The sequence below is a fragment of the Mugil cephalus genome, chromosome 14, assembly GCF_022458985.1.
Source record: "Mugil cephalus isolate CIBA_MC_2020 chromosome 14, CIBA_Mcephalus_1.1, whole genome shotgun sequence".
In the NCBI taxonomy this organism is placed as follows: Eukaryota; Metazoa; Chordata; class Actinopteri; order Mugiliformes; family Mugilidae; genus Mugil; species Mugil cephalus.
Window position 1 is genome coordinate 19,550,197 of NC_061783.1, and position 17,578 is coordinate 19,567,774.

A 17,578-nucleotide genomic window follows, 5' to 3' on the forward strand; every position below is an offset into this window, starting at 1 on the left:
TGCACCCGAATATTAAATCTAAAACGTAATACCTAAGTCTTTATATTTTATTCCATACTTTCTGCAGACCTTGACTCATTGACTACATTTTATACTAATAGTTTAGTAACTTCAATTAAAAACTAAATGATATTAATGCCATGAACACACTAATTAGTAAAGTAGTCAAGGCAAAGAAGATTTATTTATTTATTTATTTGGCACATTTCATATTCATACACATGTGCTTTACATTAAAAAGGTGAAGACAAAAAACAAAACAAACATTGAAGAACAGTGATTATAATCAGGAAGTTATGATAGGAACAATAAAAAAAAAACAGGGAAAAGAAAAGCTAGACTAAAGTAGGGAATAAAATAACGGTGCAGAACTTCTGTAAAAAGTTGACAAATCAAAATGCTGAGATGCATTAAAAGAACCCACCTGGAAGCACTTTGACAGGAGCCTCCTCCTTTGTGGTGGTGCTTGTTATATTAAACGTGTGAGCTGTAACTTAAATAAATGACTTAGGATAAAATGACCAGATCAAACGCATCATTTTGGTTGTGCATCCGTAGCAGGTTAGACTGACAGACTCGGTCAGAGCTCATGAGTCGCTGAGGAAACGTGCTAAGTGGGATTTTTCTTTCTAAACGCAACGTTGAGCTTTAACGAGAGCGTGAACAGTGGCATCCCCACGATTAGAGGTTACCCCATCCCCTGTCTGCCTTTTTATTATCTTAGTCGTAATAATGAAGCTGTGTTGGACTATGACGTCACTGCGTTAAAGTATTTCTCACACGAATAGATCTGAACCTTTGTGATGAGTTTTACTATCAACATGTAAACGTTAAAGGCTGGAATTCATATAATTCCCATTAAATAAGATTGGCAGATTGTATTTATTATTATTTATCTTAGGAAATAATTAATAATTATTCATTGTAAAAAAATCAATGAATCAGCAATAAAAATATATAAATAAATAAAAATATTATCAGAAATTTTTTTATACGAGTAGCTTTTTTTTTTTCAACTTATAATGCTTATTTAAGCTACAGTTTGGTCGTTTATAACCAATATTTGATTTGAGGTCTAAAAAAATAAATAGAAATAATATAATAATAATATAATAAAGAAAAAGAACAATGTTTCCTTCATGTAGCAGAATAAAAGCATAAATTAATTAATGACAACAATACACAAAATCTGATTTTAACTCCACTGTTGTCGTTGTTGTTGTTCTGTTGGACTCTGTTGTGTAATTGTGCTAATTGTGCTATGTGACGTTTGTCTTCAGGTCTGCCTTGTGAAATCCAGAGCGTGGCCGATGACAGGATTATATGCAAGACTGACAAACAGATGGACAACAACGACAACCCGACCGTCTACCCAGGTGAGAACAGACTCCTCCTCCTCCTCCTCCTGTTCTATGTTATTACCTGAGCGAGTCATGTAAGACGACTGACATGTATGTATGAAGAATTTGAAGCATTTGTCTCTTAGCTTATCTACAAAGCCGTTGTCTTGTTGACGGTTTCATCCCGTCACGTGCGGCGCTCCGTGGCCGTACTTTGATGTGCTTTGTACTGGAACCATCTCCTCTGTTATCTGATGGTGACACAACTCGTGAACGACATACAAAGAGTTGCTGATGTCATCACCTGATACAGACACTGGATTTTAATGGGGGGTGTCCTGTGGTGTCTGGAAACAGGATGTTGTTAGTGGGGAGGTGCTTTGGGTCCGATGGCTCGTCCCACAGATGCTCGATCAGTTGGGATCTGGTAAATTTAGAGGCCAGGTCAACACCTTTTATAGCGTTTATGTGCGTCTGTGTCAGGCTGCGTCCTGAAGTGTGTCCTTGCTATGGGGTGGGGGGGTGGGGGGGTGCCTGGTCTGGTCTAGGTGGGTGCTACATGTCTAAGCAACATCCACAAGAATGAATGTTCAGGTCCAAAACTTTCCCAGCAGAACAAAGATGGTATTTACTTCCTCTGTTGGTGGTCTTAATGTTGTGGCTGATCGGTGTACCTTAGTCTATTAAAAGGCCGCGGTAAATATGGCAACGTATAGGAGCCAGAATAAAAACATCACCTTGTATACGCGTCTTCAACAGGGGGTCCGCGACCCCTAGGGGTCCGCAGAAGAACTGCAGGAAGGTCCCAGAATCTTTGGTTGATTAAACATTTTTTATATATATAAATATATATTTGTTTAAAAAGTACAATTTCTTTACTCACACATAAACATGAATCCAGCATATTTTACTAAAGGTATAAGGGATAGCTTAATATTTAATGCAAAATAATAATAATAGTGTATATTTATAAAAAGCACTAGTTTAATATAGAACACGTAGGTTTGGGGTGTTTGGCCTGAAAAACATTGAAGACCCTGTTTTCTCTTCCTTCGCATGAATTAATTTGAAGTGGACTTTTTTTTTTCAAATAATTATGAACTTGTTTGTCATCTGTTCACCACCTTCATATCTCAGAATAATGTTATAACCTGTAATTTTCTCTGGAGTAATGAGAACGAATATGTTTTTGTCCGATTTTGCCAAATGACAACCCTTTGATTGCAAACTTTGCACCTGTCTCAGGGATAATAAGCTGTTTGGCTAACACCTTACACATCATATTATGATGTTTATTAATGTGCATTGTCCCTAAAAAAAATGAAGTAAATTCTGACTAAGGCTGTTGGTGGGCTAATTTACAGCTAGCAAGTATAAGTTTTAAGTTCGGCTGCTTTGCTGCGTGTAGGCGGCCGAGGCTTGAAGGTTGAGGTGTGGAACAACACGAAACCCCGCTACCTGACCGACATCCGGGACTACAACGAGAACACAACTGGATACTGGTCGCAGTGGATCGACTCCATGGAGCACTACTTCGTACGTGAAGCGGATTATTTCAGCACGCGGACCACGGGCTTCTTTGTGCCTCCGGCCAGCGGCAGGTTCAATATTTACCTCAACTGCGACGACCGATGCGAGCTCTACCTCAGCAACTCCAGCCGGCCGGAGCACAAGGTGTGAAAGGGGGGAGCTCAGATAGTAAATAACTAAATGATCGGAAGTACAGATAAGATCTGACGCATTTCTTTTATTCAGGTCAAAGTAGCATTTCAGCCGCAATACGTCTCAGACTACACGAAGCTGGAGTCGCAGAAGTCGGAGGTGATGGTTCTGGAGAAAGGGAAACCGTAAGTGGCCTCATATCGTTCATTCCTGCCACGCCACAGATGCACGAAAAAACACACACTGAAAACATTTATAACTCGTTCAGCTACTACCTGGAGATCCTGCATCAAGAATACAGCGGCGCAGCCCGGATCAACCTGGCCTTGTTCCAGGAGGAGAGCTCCTTCACGGAGGACCAGACCAACGACGCGGTCAACGAAGTCCAGCACATCCTGGCTGATTACGACGTGTTTGACGAGGAGCAGGTACAGAGTGGTGGTGGCTGGACGGCAGCTTTGTGATGCTACACACTTAACACCCCAGATTATCTGAACAACTCCCCTTAAACTTCAAGGGAGTTTGGCATTTGAGTTATAAAAAGAACCAAATTTCACAAGTTTCTCACTTCTTGTCGAGTATGTAACAAGTTTAACCTCCTGAGACCTGAGCTGTTGTTTGCTATGCATCTTTAATTAGGGATTAGTAGGACCTAAGAACTATAAAAACTAAGCATCGTCTTTGAACAGGAAGTAGTTTTTGGAAAAAAAAAAATGTCCTCATGTGTGGACACAGGGATTATTTCACTCAGTATTATTATAAGGTCACCAATATGCAACAAAATATAAAACTGTTAATTTCCAGCGATGCCACTGTTATGTGGCTACTTTGTTAAAGTTAAAAGATCTCATAGTTTCTTCTTTTTTTCTTGTAATTGAATCACTTTTCTGTCAGTTGATTTTTTTTTTTTGTTTGTTTGTTTTTTTTACCCTTTTTCCTAGGTGGTCACCTTTGACGCGTGGCCCACTAATAGCGTCTCTGCGATCCATGAGGTCCAGAAGGTGAGCGTCAGCAGCAGCTGTGCCAGCCATCTTTGTGGGACCACCTTCTTCAGCCTCAGCTACGGAGACGCCAAGACTGGTAATGAAGAAGACACTGAAACTGTTTTTTTTTTTTGCCGTAACAGGGAATTCAGTAGTAAAGTAACTTTTGATTGTTTGTTCACAATCTCCTTTAGGACCAATTCCCGTCTCCGCCTCAGCTGACGTGGTGGAACTGGCCTTGAACAACCTGTGGTCCATCAAACCCGACACGGTCCAGGTCTCCAAGCAGGAGGACGGTCCAGTGTCTCACTACACGGTCACGTTCAAGTCTGACAGAGGTAAGAAAGCACCTGATTTTAGATTTTTTATTTATTTTTTTTAAAACATTCATTTAATTTGATTCTTTTGTTCCGTTTGCTTGCAGGTGACTTCAGACCTCTTCACTACGAGGTTTTTGCCGCAGACACCAACATCACTGTTACCGAGGTTACCAAGGGGAGAGGCAGCATGGAGACGTTCACTCTGCTGTGGGGGGGAATCCCTACGAAGCCCATCGCCTTCAACGCAACCGAGTCTGAGGTCAGTAAAAAGACTAGTAACTGTCTCCCTCTGTGCTCCGATACCTCAGTCATCATGTCCTCATATTTTCATGTCTCCTAAACAATAATGACTCAGTTTATCAAAATATCGGGGCTCTAATGTCTTAATAAAAGCCTTTAATTATGGTGCTTTCAATCCGTCTTTAAATCACTGCAGTAAAGCAGATAATGCATTTAGCGAAAAATTTAATATTCATATTCATTAATACTAAACATAAGCTTTTGAGACGTGTCCAGAATCTAATTTATAGTCCTCAGTTTACTTTCAAACTAACTTTGCTAGCTAGCTCTACTTATTATTATTTCATTATTCAACATCAAACAGTAAAACTGATTTCTAGCTCTAATATCCAATTTAATTTGGTGAAATATAAAAGATTCAAAAAACGGTCCATGGTGCGGTCGCGTGCATTGTGTTACAACCTTCAATTTTTTTTTTTACCGTTTATATGGCACTCATTGAATCCTTGGAAATTTTAAATTTGAACACCAATCATTTTTTTTTACTATTGTGAAACTAAGTCCAATAAATTTATGTTTAAGAAATACAAGAAAAACACATAGAAGGTGAAAGTAACATGTATTTTATAACATTAGAAACATTGGAACGTAAGTGCTGATACAGATACTTATAAAAACATTGTTTACACATGGACAAATACATCCATATATCCACATCCATCCACGCACTAGGCTGCACAAAAAATACAGAGATTAAATATCAAAGTAGCTGCCGAGACGAGTTTTTGAATCTTCTGTGTTTCACCAAAACATTAAATTGAATATTAACCTGGGTTCACTCTGAAGTTGAATTGTGTTTTATGTATTTCTTCTAACTAACAAATAAACCCTTTTTGTTCACCTTTGAAACACTTTGTCCTTGTGGCTACTTGGGCATTTTTTTATGTTTTTTATCTGCTTTTTTTCTGACATTGAAAATTCTTATTAATTTCCCTTAATGTCTGAATTAAAATTCAAATGAATTAATGGACTCGCCTCAATTCTCTCTAAAACATAAAACTTGCAAAGCTTGAAGCTTGCAAAAATATTTCCTATTCGCTATGAGACCCTGGCGTAGTATTAACACTGTATGATAAACCTTGATGGCTCGAAATCATTCTGTCTTGAGTCAAATCTGTGTGTGACTGTGAACAGGTCCAGGAAGCTCTGGAAGACATGATGAAGGCCGAGTGTCCCGGAGAGATCCAGACCACTGAAGGCACCGACGTGAAATACTTCAATGACTTCGAAGGCGACAACTCTCAGGTCAGCTTAAAAAAATAAAAAAAATCTAAATTTAATCTGTGGCTGCTTTTCTTAGATCTTTTTTTGTGGAGTGTGATTTTTGGATTCTCACCGTTTTCCGATGTCCTGTAGTTTGATAACGGAAAGAAAGGGACGCCCGTCGGTCACTCTGGTTTCTGTGGAACGTCGTCGCTGAAGAACGCGGAGATTCTTTTCATGGAAAGCTTCACCAAAGCGTCCGGAGGCACCTACGGACCTGTTTCCCTGGACCAGCACCCTGTGGTAAAACCCCAGCTCTGCATTCATTGCTGTGGATTATGTTCTCTCTGATTTTTACTGGAAGATGATTCATAAGAAATGAACCTGGTTGGTCTTTATCTTTTTTTTTTTTTCCAGCTGTGCTTTGCGTACAAGGGAGCGCTGAGGAACGAAGTTGGAATGAAGTTCACTTACCGCAACACCCAGGGCCAAACCTTGACACAGACGGCAAAGATCAACACTGTCTTCGCTAAAGGCCCCATGTCAGTAAAACCCCTCAAAATATTTAGGTTTATCCATCACAGAGACCCTGTGTCCTCGTATGGGGACACTTTTGTCTGCCATGTTCTGGTAGCGAAGGGTCAATACACTTGTTTATTTATACTTTTCTAGTTTGATTTGATGCAAATTTTACAAGTACACGTTTGAGGACGTTGGAATTTAATCCAATTCTGCTTTTGCATTAGAATAAACATTGTTGTATTTTGATGATGATTTTTTTATACTTCTTAGATCCTACTAATCCCAAGTACCTAAAGATCTGATTTTCACATAACAAATACTTTGGTCTGAGGAGGTTAAACCTGCACCACGTTAAGTGTTGTTATTTCTTTCTACAGGTGGAGTTACAAATGTTTGGACATGGAGAGTCTTCTGCAGACGGATTACGTCGGGAGCAGATACAGCCTGCTGGAGTTTTACCTCTACAAAGACGTCGCTGATGAGGATTTCTACGTGGATGCCGTTCACATCGGAAAGAGACCCACCACTAATGACGACAACGGTACAGAGTGCAATCAGCCACTGACATCAGAGCGTCTCAAAACCTTTCTACGTATTAAAAAGTCACAGTGCACGTGTTTTATCATGAATATTCGAGCGACTTATTTTTACTTTCTCGCAGCCGTTCTCCACAAAAGGAGGCCCCCTCCTTTCGAGAGCGCCGGTCTGTCCTTCGAGTCGATCGCCGTCAGCAAAGACGCTTCGACCGTGTCGCAGATCAGCTACGAGATCAGAGCCACGCCCGTCGAGTGCGGGATCGGGTTCCCACTCATAAATGTCGCCTTCCTTCAGGTAATTCATTCATATGTTTGTGCAGAGTGTCATAAGATCATAATGAAGATGACGGATTTCACCTACATGCTCCAGCTCAACAGACATTTTCCTTTGTTGTTCAGAGCTCCAGAGCACAATAAATGGGTGGAGTGTTGGTGAAGCAGATAGATTAGCTTGGTAATTCAGACTTTTGTCTAATTTTTAGCTAGCAGCTGATCTCTGGAGTACACCACTGGACACAAAGGCAAATCCGCCGAACTCCACAGCCAACGACACAGACAAAAACAAAAAGTCCAGAAAAAAAACAAAATAAGAACAGCACAAAAAGACAAAAAAAAAGACCAAAAACCATGTTGATTGGTCAGTAAAGTAAAAAAAAACAACCAATAACAGTTAGAATAACCCAAAAACAGGTAAATATCAAAGAGCGATTGGCGACATCCAGAATTATCATTATGATTGATTAAAAACTCATTAAAAAATACATATTTTAAGACTCACATATCCTAAATTAGAAGTGTGACCAAAAAAAATGTATTTTTAACACCAAATTTTTGTCGAATACAGATACTTTTTTTTCCTCCTTTGCCTTCCCCCTAATAGATAGATAGATAAAGCAGAAAATGATTTACTTGGTCCATTCCAAGTGTAGAAAATGTACGTTGAACGAACAATACTAATCTGCCTGCGTTGCCTTTGTGTGTGTTGGGAAATGACAGTGTGTATATGTGTGTTGGGAAATAACAGTCTGGGAAATAAAAGTCTGGGGAGAGAAATCAAACCTGAGCTCTCTCAGCCGTGTCTCAGCAGCGTGACTCATAAAAACATAGGAAACATCCGTATGACACAACTTACAGCGCAGAGCACGCCTCTCGTGTCCGGACACGCTGCCGTCATTTGCCTAACAGATTGTTGTAAAAGCAGCGGCAGACAGGCATGGAGACTATGTTTAATGTCCGTTGTACCATTGGTTAGTTGATTAAATCTGAAACTTCGGGCATCAGTTGTGTCTCTGCATTATTTTGCAGTACATATAATATATCTGCAGTCAAGTTTAATGTATATGATGCTTATGTTTCATCTTTAGACCAGTACAGCCATAAGTGTAGAATAAATTTAGCAAATTATCTAATGAAAAGGTTTTCATTTAAAAGCTGTTTTTAAATCCTTTTGGGTCTTTTATAAGTGACACCCTCTGCGAATTGTCCCTTCAAAAGGCGTCCAACGAGAGCGAGGACGGCGCCGAGTTCAGGGAGGGAGCAGCCACCGTCACCGTCGCCCGCCCCCACAGAGCCACCCCTCCCCTCAACGGCACCTTTGACGTGGAGATTTACGGAGGCCGGGCTGAAGGTAGACAGACACGAGTAGTATTTTGCATGGTGACATCGTCCCGCGCTGATAGCATCACACGAAAGGTTATGTAGCGCATGGCTGACCACCCGACTTGTGTTCCTGCATCGTTATTACATAAATGGCCGTGTTTGGACGGTTGCTAAGGCCTAGTGTGAAAACTTAGTCAAGACAAAGAAAGAGTTTGAGTAGCAACTTGGGCAGCGCTATCTCTAATTTGAGGTCATAGGTACAGATTCCTTGGGTATATTGACAAACAGAAACCTTGAAAATATATTAAAACTGACAAGTGAAACGCAAAAGTCGATATTAGCCCATTCACATGAGACTAGTTTTATCAGGGGACCTCCAGTAATTTGCAATAATCACAGAGGTCGTCTATGATCATCATCCTGTGCGAATCATCCATGTCCGTAATTTGTAAAGTAAATGTTAAACCACAAATTACATACCATAACTATTGTAACACAGAGGTCCGCTGATAATATTAATCTAGTGTCAAACATATCTGTGATTTAGGTGTGAGTTTTCATTTTTTGATACTTTTGTTTGATTTGATGATTTTTTTCTGCCTCTTGTCTCTTAAGAATTATGAAAGATGTGTTATAATTCAAAGTCTGCACAAACGTTAGGCCGCAAAGTTGAGAAGTTGCTGAACTATTCACCTGTTTAGATGGATTAAATCTTTAAATCAATCATTAACGTGTTCATTCTCAAAGGAGGGTTTGATTAAAACAAATAATAAATAATTTAAAAATAAAAAAATAAAAAAAAAAAACAGAACTATAACAACAACAACCCACAAAATGAGGCAGTAATCCTTAATTTAGTGCGACCCTTTTTATTTTATTATTTCATCATGTCCGAGCATTGCTTCAGGTCTGTCTGTTACCCATTATATGTTTTTACCAAGAGGAAAGAAGAGAAAACGTTAGGTTACATTTTAAGAGACAGATTCAGAACGAAAAAACACACACACAAGTTGAGTTGAGTCTTACATGAGGATCTTTTCTCAGGTCTGTCCGTGGACATCAGCGAGGAGGACCTGAAGTACGCTCTGGAGGGAATCGAAGGGATGGGCAAAGTCACGGTGTCGCAGCGGGGAACCTGCAGACGCCCCAAGTGGAGAGTGGAGTGGGTCACAAAGCCCGGAGACCAGCCTCTGATCCAGGTCTGAGTCAGTTTCCTTTGGTTTCACCGGGGACGGGGTGGCACTTCACGGGTTCAATGGAAAGGATGGGAGGAGGAGGACATGTTGTCTAGATGTGGTGAGGGATTGATTAATGGGAGCGGTTGTCAGGCCGAGACTCAAAGCAGGCCTCTGAATGCAGAGATGACAAAAGGCTTTATTTGGATTCTCCAGAGATCCCTCACAGAGGGACAAACAAATGGCTACAAAAAACCTAGACGCTAATCTGACTACTGAAAACGAAAAACTCTCCAGAAGGAGGAAAACTCAAATCAAAGAAACAAATAAAAAAAAAACACAAAACACTCCGAATGGAGGAAAACCTCAGGACTAAGGATCTAAACTAAGAAAAGACTTAACAAACAAAAACTCTCTCTTCGAGAGGATTCACAGGCTTACTTGAAAACTTCTCTGGTTGAAGACATGAAACAAGGCACGGGAACAGGTTGAGGACGATAACACTCTGGCACGAGACAAGGGGAACACAGACTACTTAAACACATGGAGGGAAATAGGGGACAGGTGGACACAATCAGGAATCAGGGAAGACAATCAGACTGGTGACACATGAGGAAGGGCAAGTGACCTGAAACGAGAGGAGAATTACTTTTCAAAATAAAACAGGAAATGACAGGACAAAACAACCCCAAGACAAGACGCCCTCACCACGGTGTGACAGTGGTGAGGTCGGAGGAAGCGCTAGCAGATTGAACTCACAGGTTATTAGTGGTTGAGGCTCGGCACCACTTCCGAATCTTAGTTCTCTTTGTGCTACAAGTAAGTACAAATTTAAACGTAGAAGGAAAGACTTGTGTGTCATAATCCTATTTGTGTTGCATTATGGTCGATTCATTGCATTTATAATTAATCTTTTTTTTAAAACTTTTTACCACATTTCTTTCATATTTAGGTTTAAATCTGGGGTTTTATTCTTTATTTGGAGAAGTTAAGCGTACGTTCCTACCTATAGCTACCTCCTCAGTCATCTCTGTTTGTCTTTATGCTACTCTTATTAAAGTTTGTCCTGGAATAAAGGAAACAGCAGCCTTTTTATTGCAGGGGTGTCAAACATACAGCATACATACATTAATAAAACTTTTTTTTATTACTTTTTGAATAAATGTCAGCTAAACCTCCTTTCTTTTCATTGCAGGTCGACTACTCGTCAGTCGTGGGCGACAACGCCGTCGTTTCAGCCCGTGAGGCCACAAAGGGAGGACTGCTGTACCAGAAGCTGTCGGGCGATTTCTTCCGCTACGTGAAAAACAAACCACAGGTACAACTCAAAAAGCTTCCAGCGTTCACGGTTTCAAGTTTCAGCTGCACCAGTGCGTGAGAGCCGGCTGGAGCCACTGCTGATCACTTCCACTAAATCCTGCAGAGCGAGTCCTATTTTTATCTGTTGTATTTGTGTATTTTGTGGCTGCAGGATACAGGATTCACTGACTGACTGACTGACTGACTGACCATGATTTTGTGTAGTCCTAACCCTTTTTGCGGTGCTGTTCACAGGTGGAGGTTTTCATTAACGGCATCCCCTCCAGCTGTTCCGGTAACTGTGACTTTGAGTGGGTGGAGGAGAAAACTCCAGTGGTCACTGGAATCAGCCCGTCTCAAGGTGCGCTACTAAAACCTCTGAGGTTCATTCAACATCGGTTTCTGCTTCTGCGTCAGTTTGAAGCAGCAGCTACAGGGACGACACAGACCCTTCACTGATTAAAAAAAAAAAAAAAAAATACAGTGCAAAAATGATGCAAAAAGTCGCCTTACTTTTAGAGTAGTACATGGTGCAACATATTTTTATCAGTGCATGTCTAACTTACAACAAAAACCCCTGGCTAATGGTGTAAGCTAACAGCTAACTGGTGTTAGCTCCATAAGCTAACGTTACATAGAGGAAAAAAACACATCTCTGTTTACTTTATATTACAGCACAGTTCAATAACAGTTAAATTACATTTGCAAATGTTAGCTTGAATTTAAAATTTAATCAAGTATTTTAAAACAACTTCCTAAAATTACCTTCACATAAAATGTCTTTTGAAGCCACTTGTTAATTTTAATTTATTGTCTAAGTATGAATAATTTTTTAGTTTTAAACTAAATTTTAAACTGAATACACCTCTATGTTGAGTTAAGGTAGAAATATGTGTTGAAAATTCATGTATTATTGGGACGACTTTATTTACTTTCATTTGGACAAACATGTTAACTTCAGTTATGAGCTCATTATAATGCATACACATAACAACCTGTTTTTTATGCAAGACATTTTAGCTTGATTTTGAGCTATACTTACGAAGCCCATGAATCATTTTGTAAAAAGTGAAGCAGGAAGTAGAAACATAAATTAACCCGACTGACAAAAAAGACACAGCGGCAACTAGCATTTTGTTCTTCTAAATCAGCAGAGTCAGTCATTCAACACCAGCTACACTACACTATAAAAAGTCTTATTTGAACACATCTCGAATGAGAGATTATGATCATGTTGGACTATAATAAAACACATCCTCGACCTCCTCAGGATCTAACGGTCTGGGAACTCTCCTGACTATAACTGGAACCGGCTTCAGCAATGAAAATGCTTCCATCCTGGTGGGAGAAGCCCGGTGCCATGTTGAAACCATCACAGGTACATAAAACTCTTTTATTTTTTTTGGGATGTGAACATTTGCATCTAGTTTGTTGCTAAAATAACATAATTGTGATCACGAGATTAAACCAGATTTCCTGTATTTTAGCTACCTCTCAGGTTTGCAAACTGAGCAGCGCCAGTGCTGGTACGTACCCGGTGTCCGTCAGCTTCCCGTCTCTGGGAGACTCGCGCTTCGCTGGCGGCGACGTCCTCCTCTTCACCTACCAGCTCATCGTCTCCTCGTTCTCACCGCTGTCTGGAAGCACCGCAGGTAAGACAAATAAAAAACAATCTATCCTCATGTTTTCATTTATTTTCTTACAGTGCAGAGCAAAGTATCGAATGTCAGCCTTGTTGCTGCATGTATGACACTAGATGTCTGCATTTCAAACGTATTAACTTTATGAGAAAGTTTAACGGCCATTTTTAATTTTTTTTTTTATTTATCCTCAGGAGGCACCTTGCTGACAGTGAGAGGCTTCGGCTTCGGCCCCAACGCCACGGTTACCGTCGGCAACGAGGAGTGTACCGTGGTCCAAGCCACCGACACGGAGCTGAAATGCAGAACACCAGCAGTAAGTGCTGAAGATGAAAATTAGTTTCCTGCCTTCTTTAACACCTGAAAAAAGAGCAAGGAACAAAACACATCTACTAGAAACAATTATGTTCATTAATCAGAGATATTGAAGTTAAATCTCCTTGAAGTGTGAAATGCTGAAAAGCGTAAATGCTAGTGGCCACTCTTTGAGCTCCCAGAAGAACTTGGTTCTTGTTCTTGCAGCCCTAGGAGTGAGTTCTTGTATGTATGTATGTAACAACCTTAAGGCTGTAGCTTCACTTAGTGGTTATTGCTTATTCTTTTTTTTAATGACCTATTTATGAATCGTTTTATGTATTACTTGTTTCAGGGAGCTGCAGGATCTGAGGCCGTCACAGTGATGATGGGAAACATGAGTAAAACGGCCGGAAGCTCCTTCACCTACGACAATAACCTTACACCCCAGATCTCAGGCCTGAGCCCCCAGACTACCACCGTGACCGGTAAGAAGAGAGACATCACTCTATAAATGCAGCGACCTTTGATACTACAAGTACTACAAATCCCAGACTGCATTGCAATAGCTGAACAAGTTAGCACTTAGCAGACAATAGGCTAATCCTAATTGGTTAGCCTACTGTAGCACAAACAGAAAACTAAACTAAAATATAGATGTCAACATCAGTCGGTTAACACACATGTACACACTAACACATAGACACACTGAAAGAGTCTGTCAGCCAAATAACAGCAGCATGTTTAACACAACCTTAGCATGATAACTTAGTCCCATAGTTAGCTCATTGACTACTAGGTTTTATGGTGCGTTTTATTTGTACTCACAAGTTGGAATTTTAAACTGGAACTGGAAGTCGGATTTTTTACTCAGAAAATCCTAGAATCCTCACTACCTTCTAGTTGAGTTTCCAAGATGGCCGCCCCGTGTGTAAACAGTAATCAGAAGTTCCTGTAATATTCCCTTTATAAGCACTTCTGATTAGTTTTTCTTTCATTAAATCAGTTATACAGACAGTATTTTTCCACATACATACGTTGAAATGCTGGTATGGTGTAATTTAAGTTTTTCATGTGTTATATGGGAACTACAAGCCTATGTCATGCTAACAACGGCTAAAAAATAATAGCCTGGTAAAACTAAAACAGAGCCAAACACCATCGTGGCAAACTGTGATTAATATATATTTATGTATTTTCTACATTTAAATTAAACAGTTAAAACTTCTACCTCGTGTGGTTTCACTGTAAACAAGTAACAAGTCTAGTAAAAAACTCATGAGTTGGTTCAAGTTCGATTTACAATTTGTGGAACTTAAATAGCCTAAATAAGTTTAAAATTATAGAAATAATAATAGTTAATATCAAGAAATTTGACTTTGCACTCAAAAATTGTAAATATTGAACACACATGGATACGGCCATCTTGTTTTTCCGACTTCTGTAACTGGGATGCTGATAACTCAGGTGTGACGTCATTCAAGGTAAATCAGAACCGTATATTAACCACCACATTAGCTCCACTACTCTCCCTTTATTCTGACAGTCTGGCTGTAAGTGTGTGTTCACCTGTTTGTTTGTGTGTACGTCGGTGTGGAGCTCCGTCCATTGTGAAACAGAGAGTGGAGATACATGACGATGAAAAAAACGAAATGAGATATCTTTGCTTAGATTAGATGAGTAACCCCATTATTTATTAGAAGACGTGTTCTATAGGTAAAATGACCTGATTTGGTGACATGAATGAAACTGCAGAACTCGACTTTCAACCCTCCCTCAGTATAATGGTAGAGGGGGAAAAACTGGATCTATAATAACCACTGTGCCACCAGAGGGGTTTGGATTGTGATGCTCTCCGGTGCTTTTAAATGAAGATGAGGCAGCTGGACTTTGTTGATAAAGGTTAATAGTAACTCTATCTGTGTGCTGACAGCAGGGACAGTCGGCTTTATCTCTTTGTTTGTGACAAGAATAGGATTCACTGTTTACTCTTTACAAAGCCTTGTATTATTATTCTCTCACAAAGCAAAAAAACTCTTAGTTGTGTAAAAGCATTTGTCGTGAGTGAATTCTATCAAAAAAAAAATATATATATATATATATATACATACACAAGGCTTTTGTGTGCTTTTGTGACAGAACCGGTTTGTAGAAGTCAAAGGAGACGTTCCTCCTGTTAAATGTTCCCATCACGAAAAAACTCGACTTGCCTCTAAGGTTGGAACAAAATGTGGACGTCCGTGTTTTATCTGAGGTGTCGATGTGACTCCGCCGTCACCAGGGACTTAGAGGAGTGCGTGCAAACCTTTTGTTGTCGCTCAGTATTTTTGTCCCTGTAGTTGTGTAATGCTGACGTGCAGGTCTGCTCTAATCTTACTAAACCTCGAGAATCTGAGCAGAGGACGAGCGTCTTTTCTCATGTAATTATACTCGGGAGTAAACAATGCAGAGGCATCCGCGGCTGGTGACACCTCCCAATTACCTTGACACTTGAATGACAGAGTCCTTCGCGTCCTCTCGTGCAGGACGTCGGGTTCTCACCGTCCAGGGTTCGAACCTCGGAGGCCAGAGCGACGGCAGCGGCGTGTTCGTGGGAACGGAGGAGTGCGTCACGGTGGAGTGGACGCCCACCAACGTCACCTGTCTCCTCCCCGTGCTGCCCCCCGGCGTGTACAGGGTGGACGTGCAGGTCGGGAACAGCGGCTTCCCACAGACCAGGTACAGCCGCTCACCAGAGAATTCATTCATTCACAAGCATCGGTCGCCTTCACGGTGAAATAGTGGTGGCAGCGAGTTCACGTTTGTTCTCCAACACGGGTCAAAGAGCACGTGTTGAGCACAATGATCCGTATCTAATACAAATCAAACTAAGATCTAAGTAATAAAATGAATGAACTGGAAAATGTAACACTTACTGCATGATTAAACAATAAAACAATGTAAAAAGGAATCTGTAAGTGTTACCTGGTAAGTTGACTTAAATTATCAAAAATGGGAAAACATGCAGAAAACATCTACTTTTGTATATTATTACTATTATTATATTAATATTGTTACTGTTGATTGATGCACAGATAGAGAAAGATCATTTTTAGATAATTAAATTTCTTTTTTTGCATGTTTTTCCTAGAATTATTAATAATACAATGTGTAAATGTATTTAAATAAAACCATATGAGACGTTTAGAGGAATCTGGGCGAACGTATTGATGATTTCAAACTCTATAAATCTTATTAAATATATTTTTCTACTGATCCTAGACAACACACACTCAATCACAACTCAAACCGTGACATCTTGAATATTAGTGCAGTAGCTTATCTCTACATATCTTTATTCTCTCATGACCAATATACATATATATAAACATCTACGTACTTCTTTATAAGGATTATCTTAATTTATCATACTAAATCCTCCATCTGCTTGAGTCATGAAAACAATAACTGCACCATTTATGTTTATTTCTGAATAATTATAATAAATCAGAAACTTCGCCCCTAAATCAAACCTGTGCAGTTTATTAACACCTGTTGCTGCAAGATTTCTCCAGACTTGCATTCACTTTGCATGAAACACACGATGTGTAATAGCATGATATAATATACAGTATATACGTTGGCAGTGTATTTTAAATGCCTAGTGACTGAATATTTGACAGGTCAAACTTTCCCTCATGGTTATTTATATTAAAATGCTACTGGTGGTAATATATTTTATAATAAATTCAAATAATAAGTGATTTTTTTGTTTTGCAGCAACGGTGTGAACGCGACCATTGAATACATCCTGGAGGTCCACAGCGTCTCCCCGTCCTTCGGCTCCTTGATGGGAGGAACCAGGCTGACGGTTTCTGGCTCCGGATTCAGCAGCAACGCGACGGACAACAAAGTGTCCATTGGTGAGAAACACGTGGCGACGGTCGCGATCGGTCTGAGCATTTTACCAACACACCGGCCTTTTGAGCTGGATGTGAAAAACTGTGACTAAGAAGTTGTGTCAGTCGTGTTTTGTGGTTTGACAGGAGGAGCTGTGTGCGAAGTGACGTCCGCCTCGGAGAACGAACTGCAGTGCATCGTGCAGTCGGAGGAGAAGACGCACGTCGTCACCAACCAGGGATCTGATCTGAGTAGGTTTACGTCTCGTGTCAATATTGCAATAAAGTCATAATAATATCGCAAAGTCCTTGCCAATACCCACCCCTAGTGGAAACAGTATCGTAGGTGAGGATGGATAAAAATGACGCCTTAAAAACCCTAAAAATAGTATTTAGACCTAAGAGCATAAAATGAGAAAAATAAATAAATAAAAATCGAACTAATAAAACATGATAAAAATGTTAACTACTGAGAAAAAAAAATAGTAAATGTTTAATCTTTGTTAATTTAAAGATGCATTAAAATTGAAATGGAATTAAACAAAACATGGACGTCTGAAATCCAAACACAATTTAAACTCTAAATCCTGTGTAATAGTTCTTCTGATTACGTCGTTTCATAATAACTCTGCAAAGTTAACGGGTTTAGTTCATTTCATTCATCTCAAGTGTCAAACAAAATGAGTGAAACCATGAAACCGTGACAAGAGAACATCCCTGATACATCCTCACCGCAAGCAGTAAAAAAACACAGCACACTTCTAGGGAGAAGACCCACATTGTCGTTAAGCAGGGATCAGACCGCGGGAGGTTTGCGTTTCGATCCT

At 39.9% G+C, this 17,578-nt stretch overlaps 1 protein-coding gene across 1 annotated transcript in view; it reads left to right on the forward strand.

Moving 5' to 3' along the window:
• pkhd1l1.1 (PKHD1 like 1, tandem duplicate 1) overlaps window positions 1-17,578 on the forward strand; it is a 47,941-nt gene that overhangs the window by 2,883 nt on the left and 27,480 nt on the right. The window contains exons 13-35 of the mRNA XM_047604273.1: window positions 1,281-1,376; window positions 2,749-3,014; window positions 3,096-3,187; window positions 3,271-3,430; window positions 3,944-4,082; window positions 4,180-4,323; window positions 4,410-4,564; window positions 5,740-5,850; window positions 5,962-6,111; window positions 6,226-6,350; window positions 6,708-6,871; window positions 6,992-7,161; window positions 8,361-8,493; window positions 9,510-9,664; window positions 10,836-10,958; window positions 11,195-11,300; window positions 12,210-12,317; window positions 12,427-12,591; window positions 12,774-12,895; window positions 13,229-13,361; window positions 15,399-15,591; window positions 16,633-16,775; window positions 16,899-17,003. Coding sequence (XP_047460229.1) covers window positions 1,281-1,376; window positions 2,749-3,014; window positions 3,096-3,187; window positions 3,271-3,430; window positions 3,944-4,082; window positions 4,180-4,323; window positions 4,410-4,564; window positions 5,740-5,850; window positions 5,962-6,111; window positions 6,226-6,350; window positions 6,708-6,871; window positions 6,992-7,161; window positions 8,361-8,493; window positions 9,510-9,664; window positions 10,836-10,958; window positions 11,195-11,300; window positions 12,210-12,317; window positions 12,427-12,591; window positions 12,774-12,895; window positions 13,229-13,361; window positions 15,399-15,591; window positions 16,633-16,775; window positions 16,899-17,003 — 3,258 coding nt within the window. The remainder of the gene's footprint in view (window positions 1-1,280; window positions 1,377-2,748; window positions 3,015-3,095; window positions 3,188-3,270; window positions 3,431-3,943; window positions 4,083-4,179; window positions 4,324-4,409; window positions 4,565-5,739; window positions 5,851-5,961; window positions 6,112-6,225; window positions 6,351-6,707; window positions 6,872-6,991; window positions 7,162-8,360; window positions 8,494-9,509; window positions 9,665-10,835; window positions 10,959-11,194; window positions 11,301-12,209; window positions 12,318-12,426; window positions 12,592-12,773; window positions 12,896-13,228; window positions 13,362-15,398; window positions 15,592-16,632; window positions 16,776-16,898; window positions 17,004-17,578) is intronic.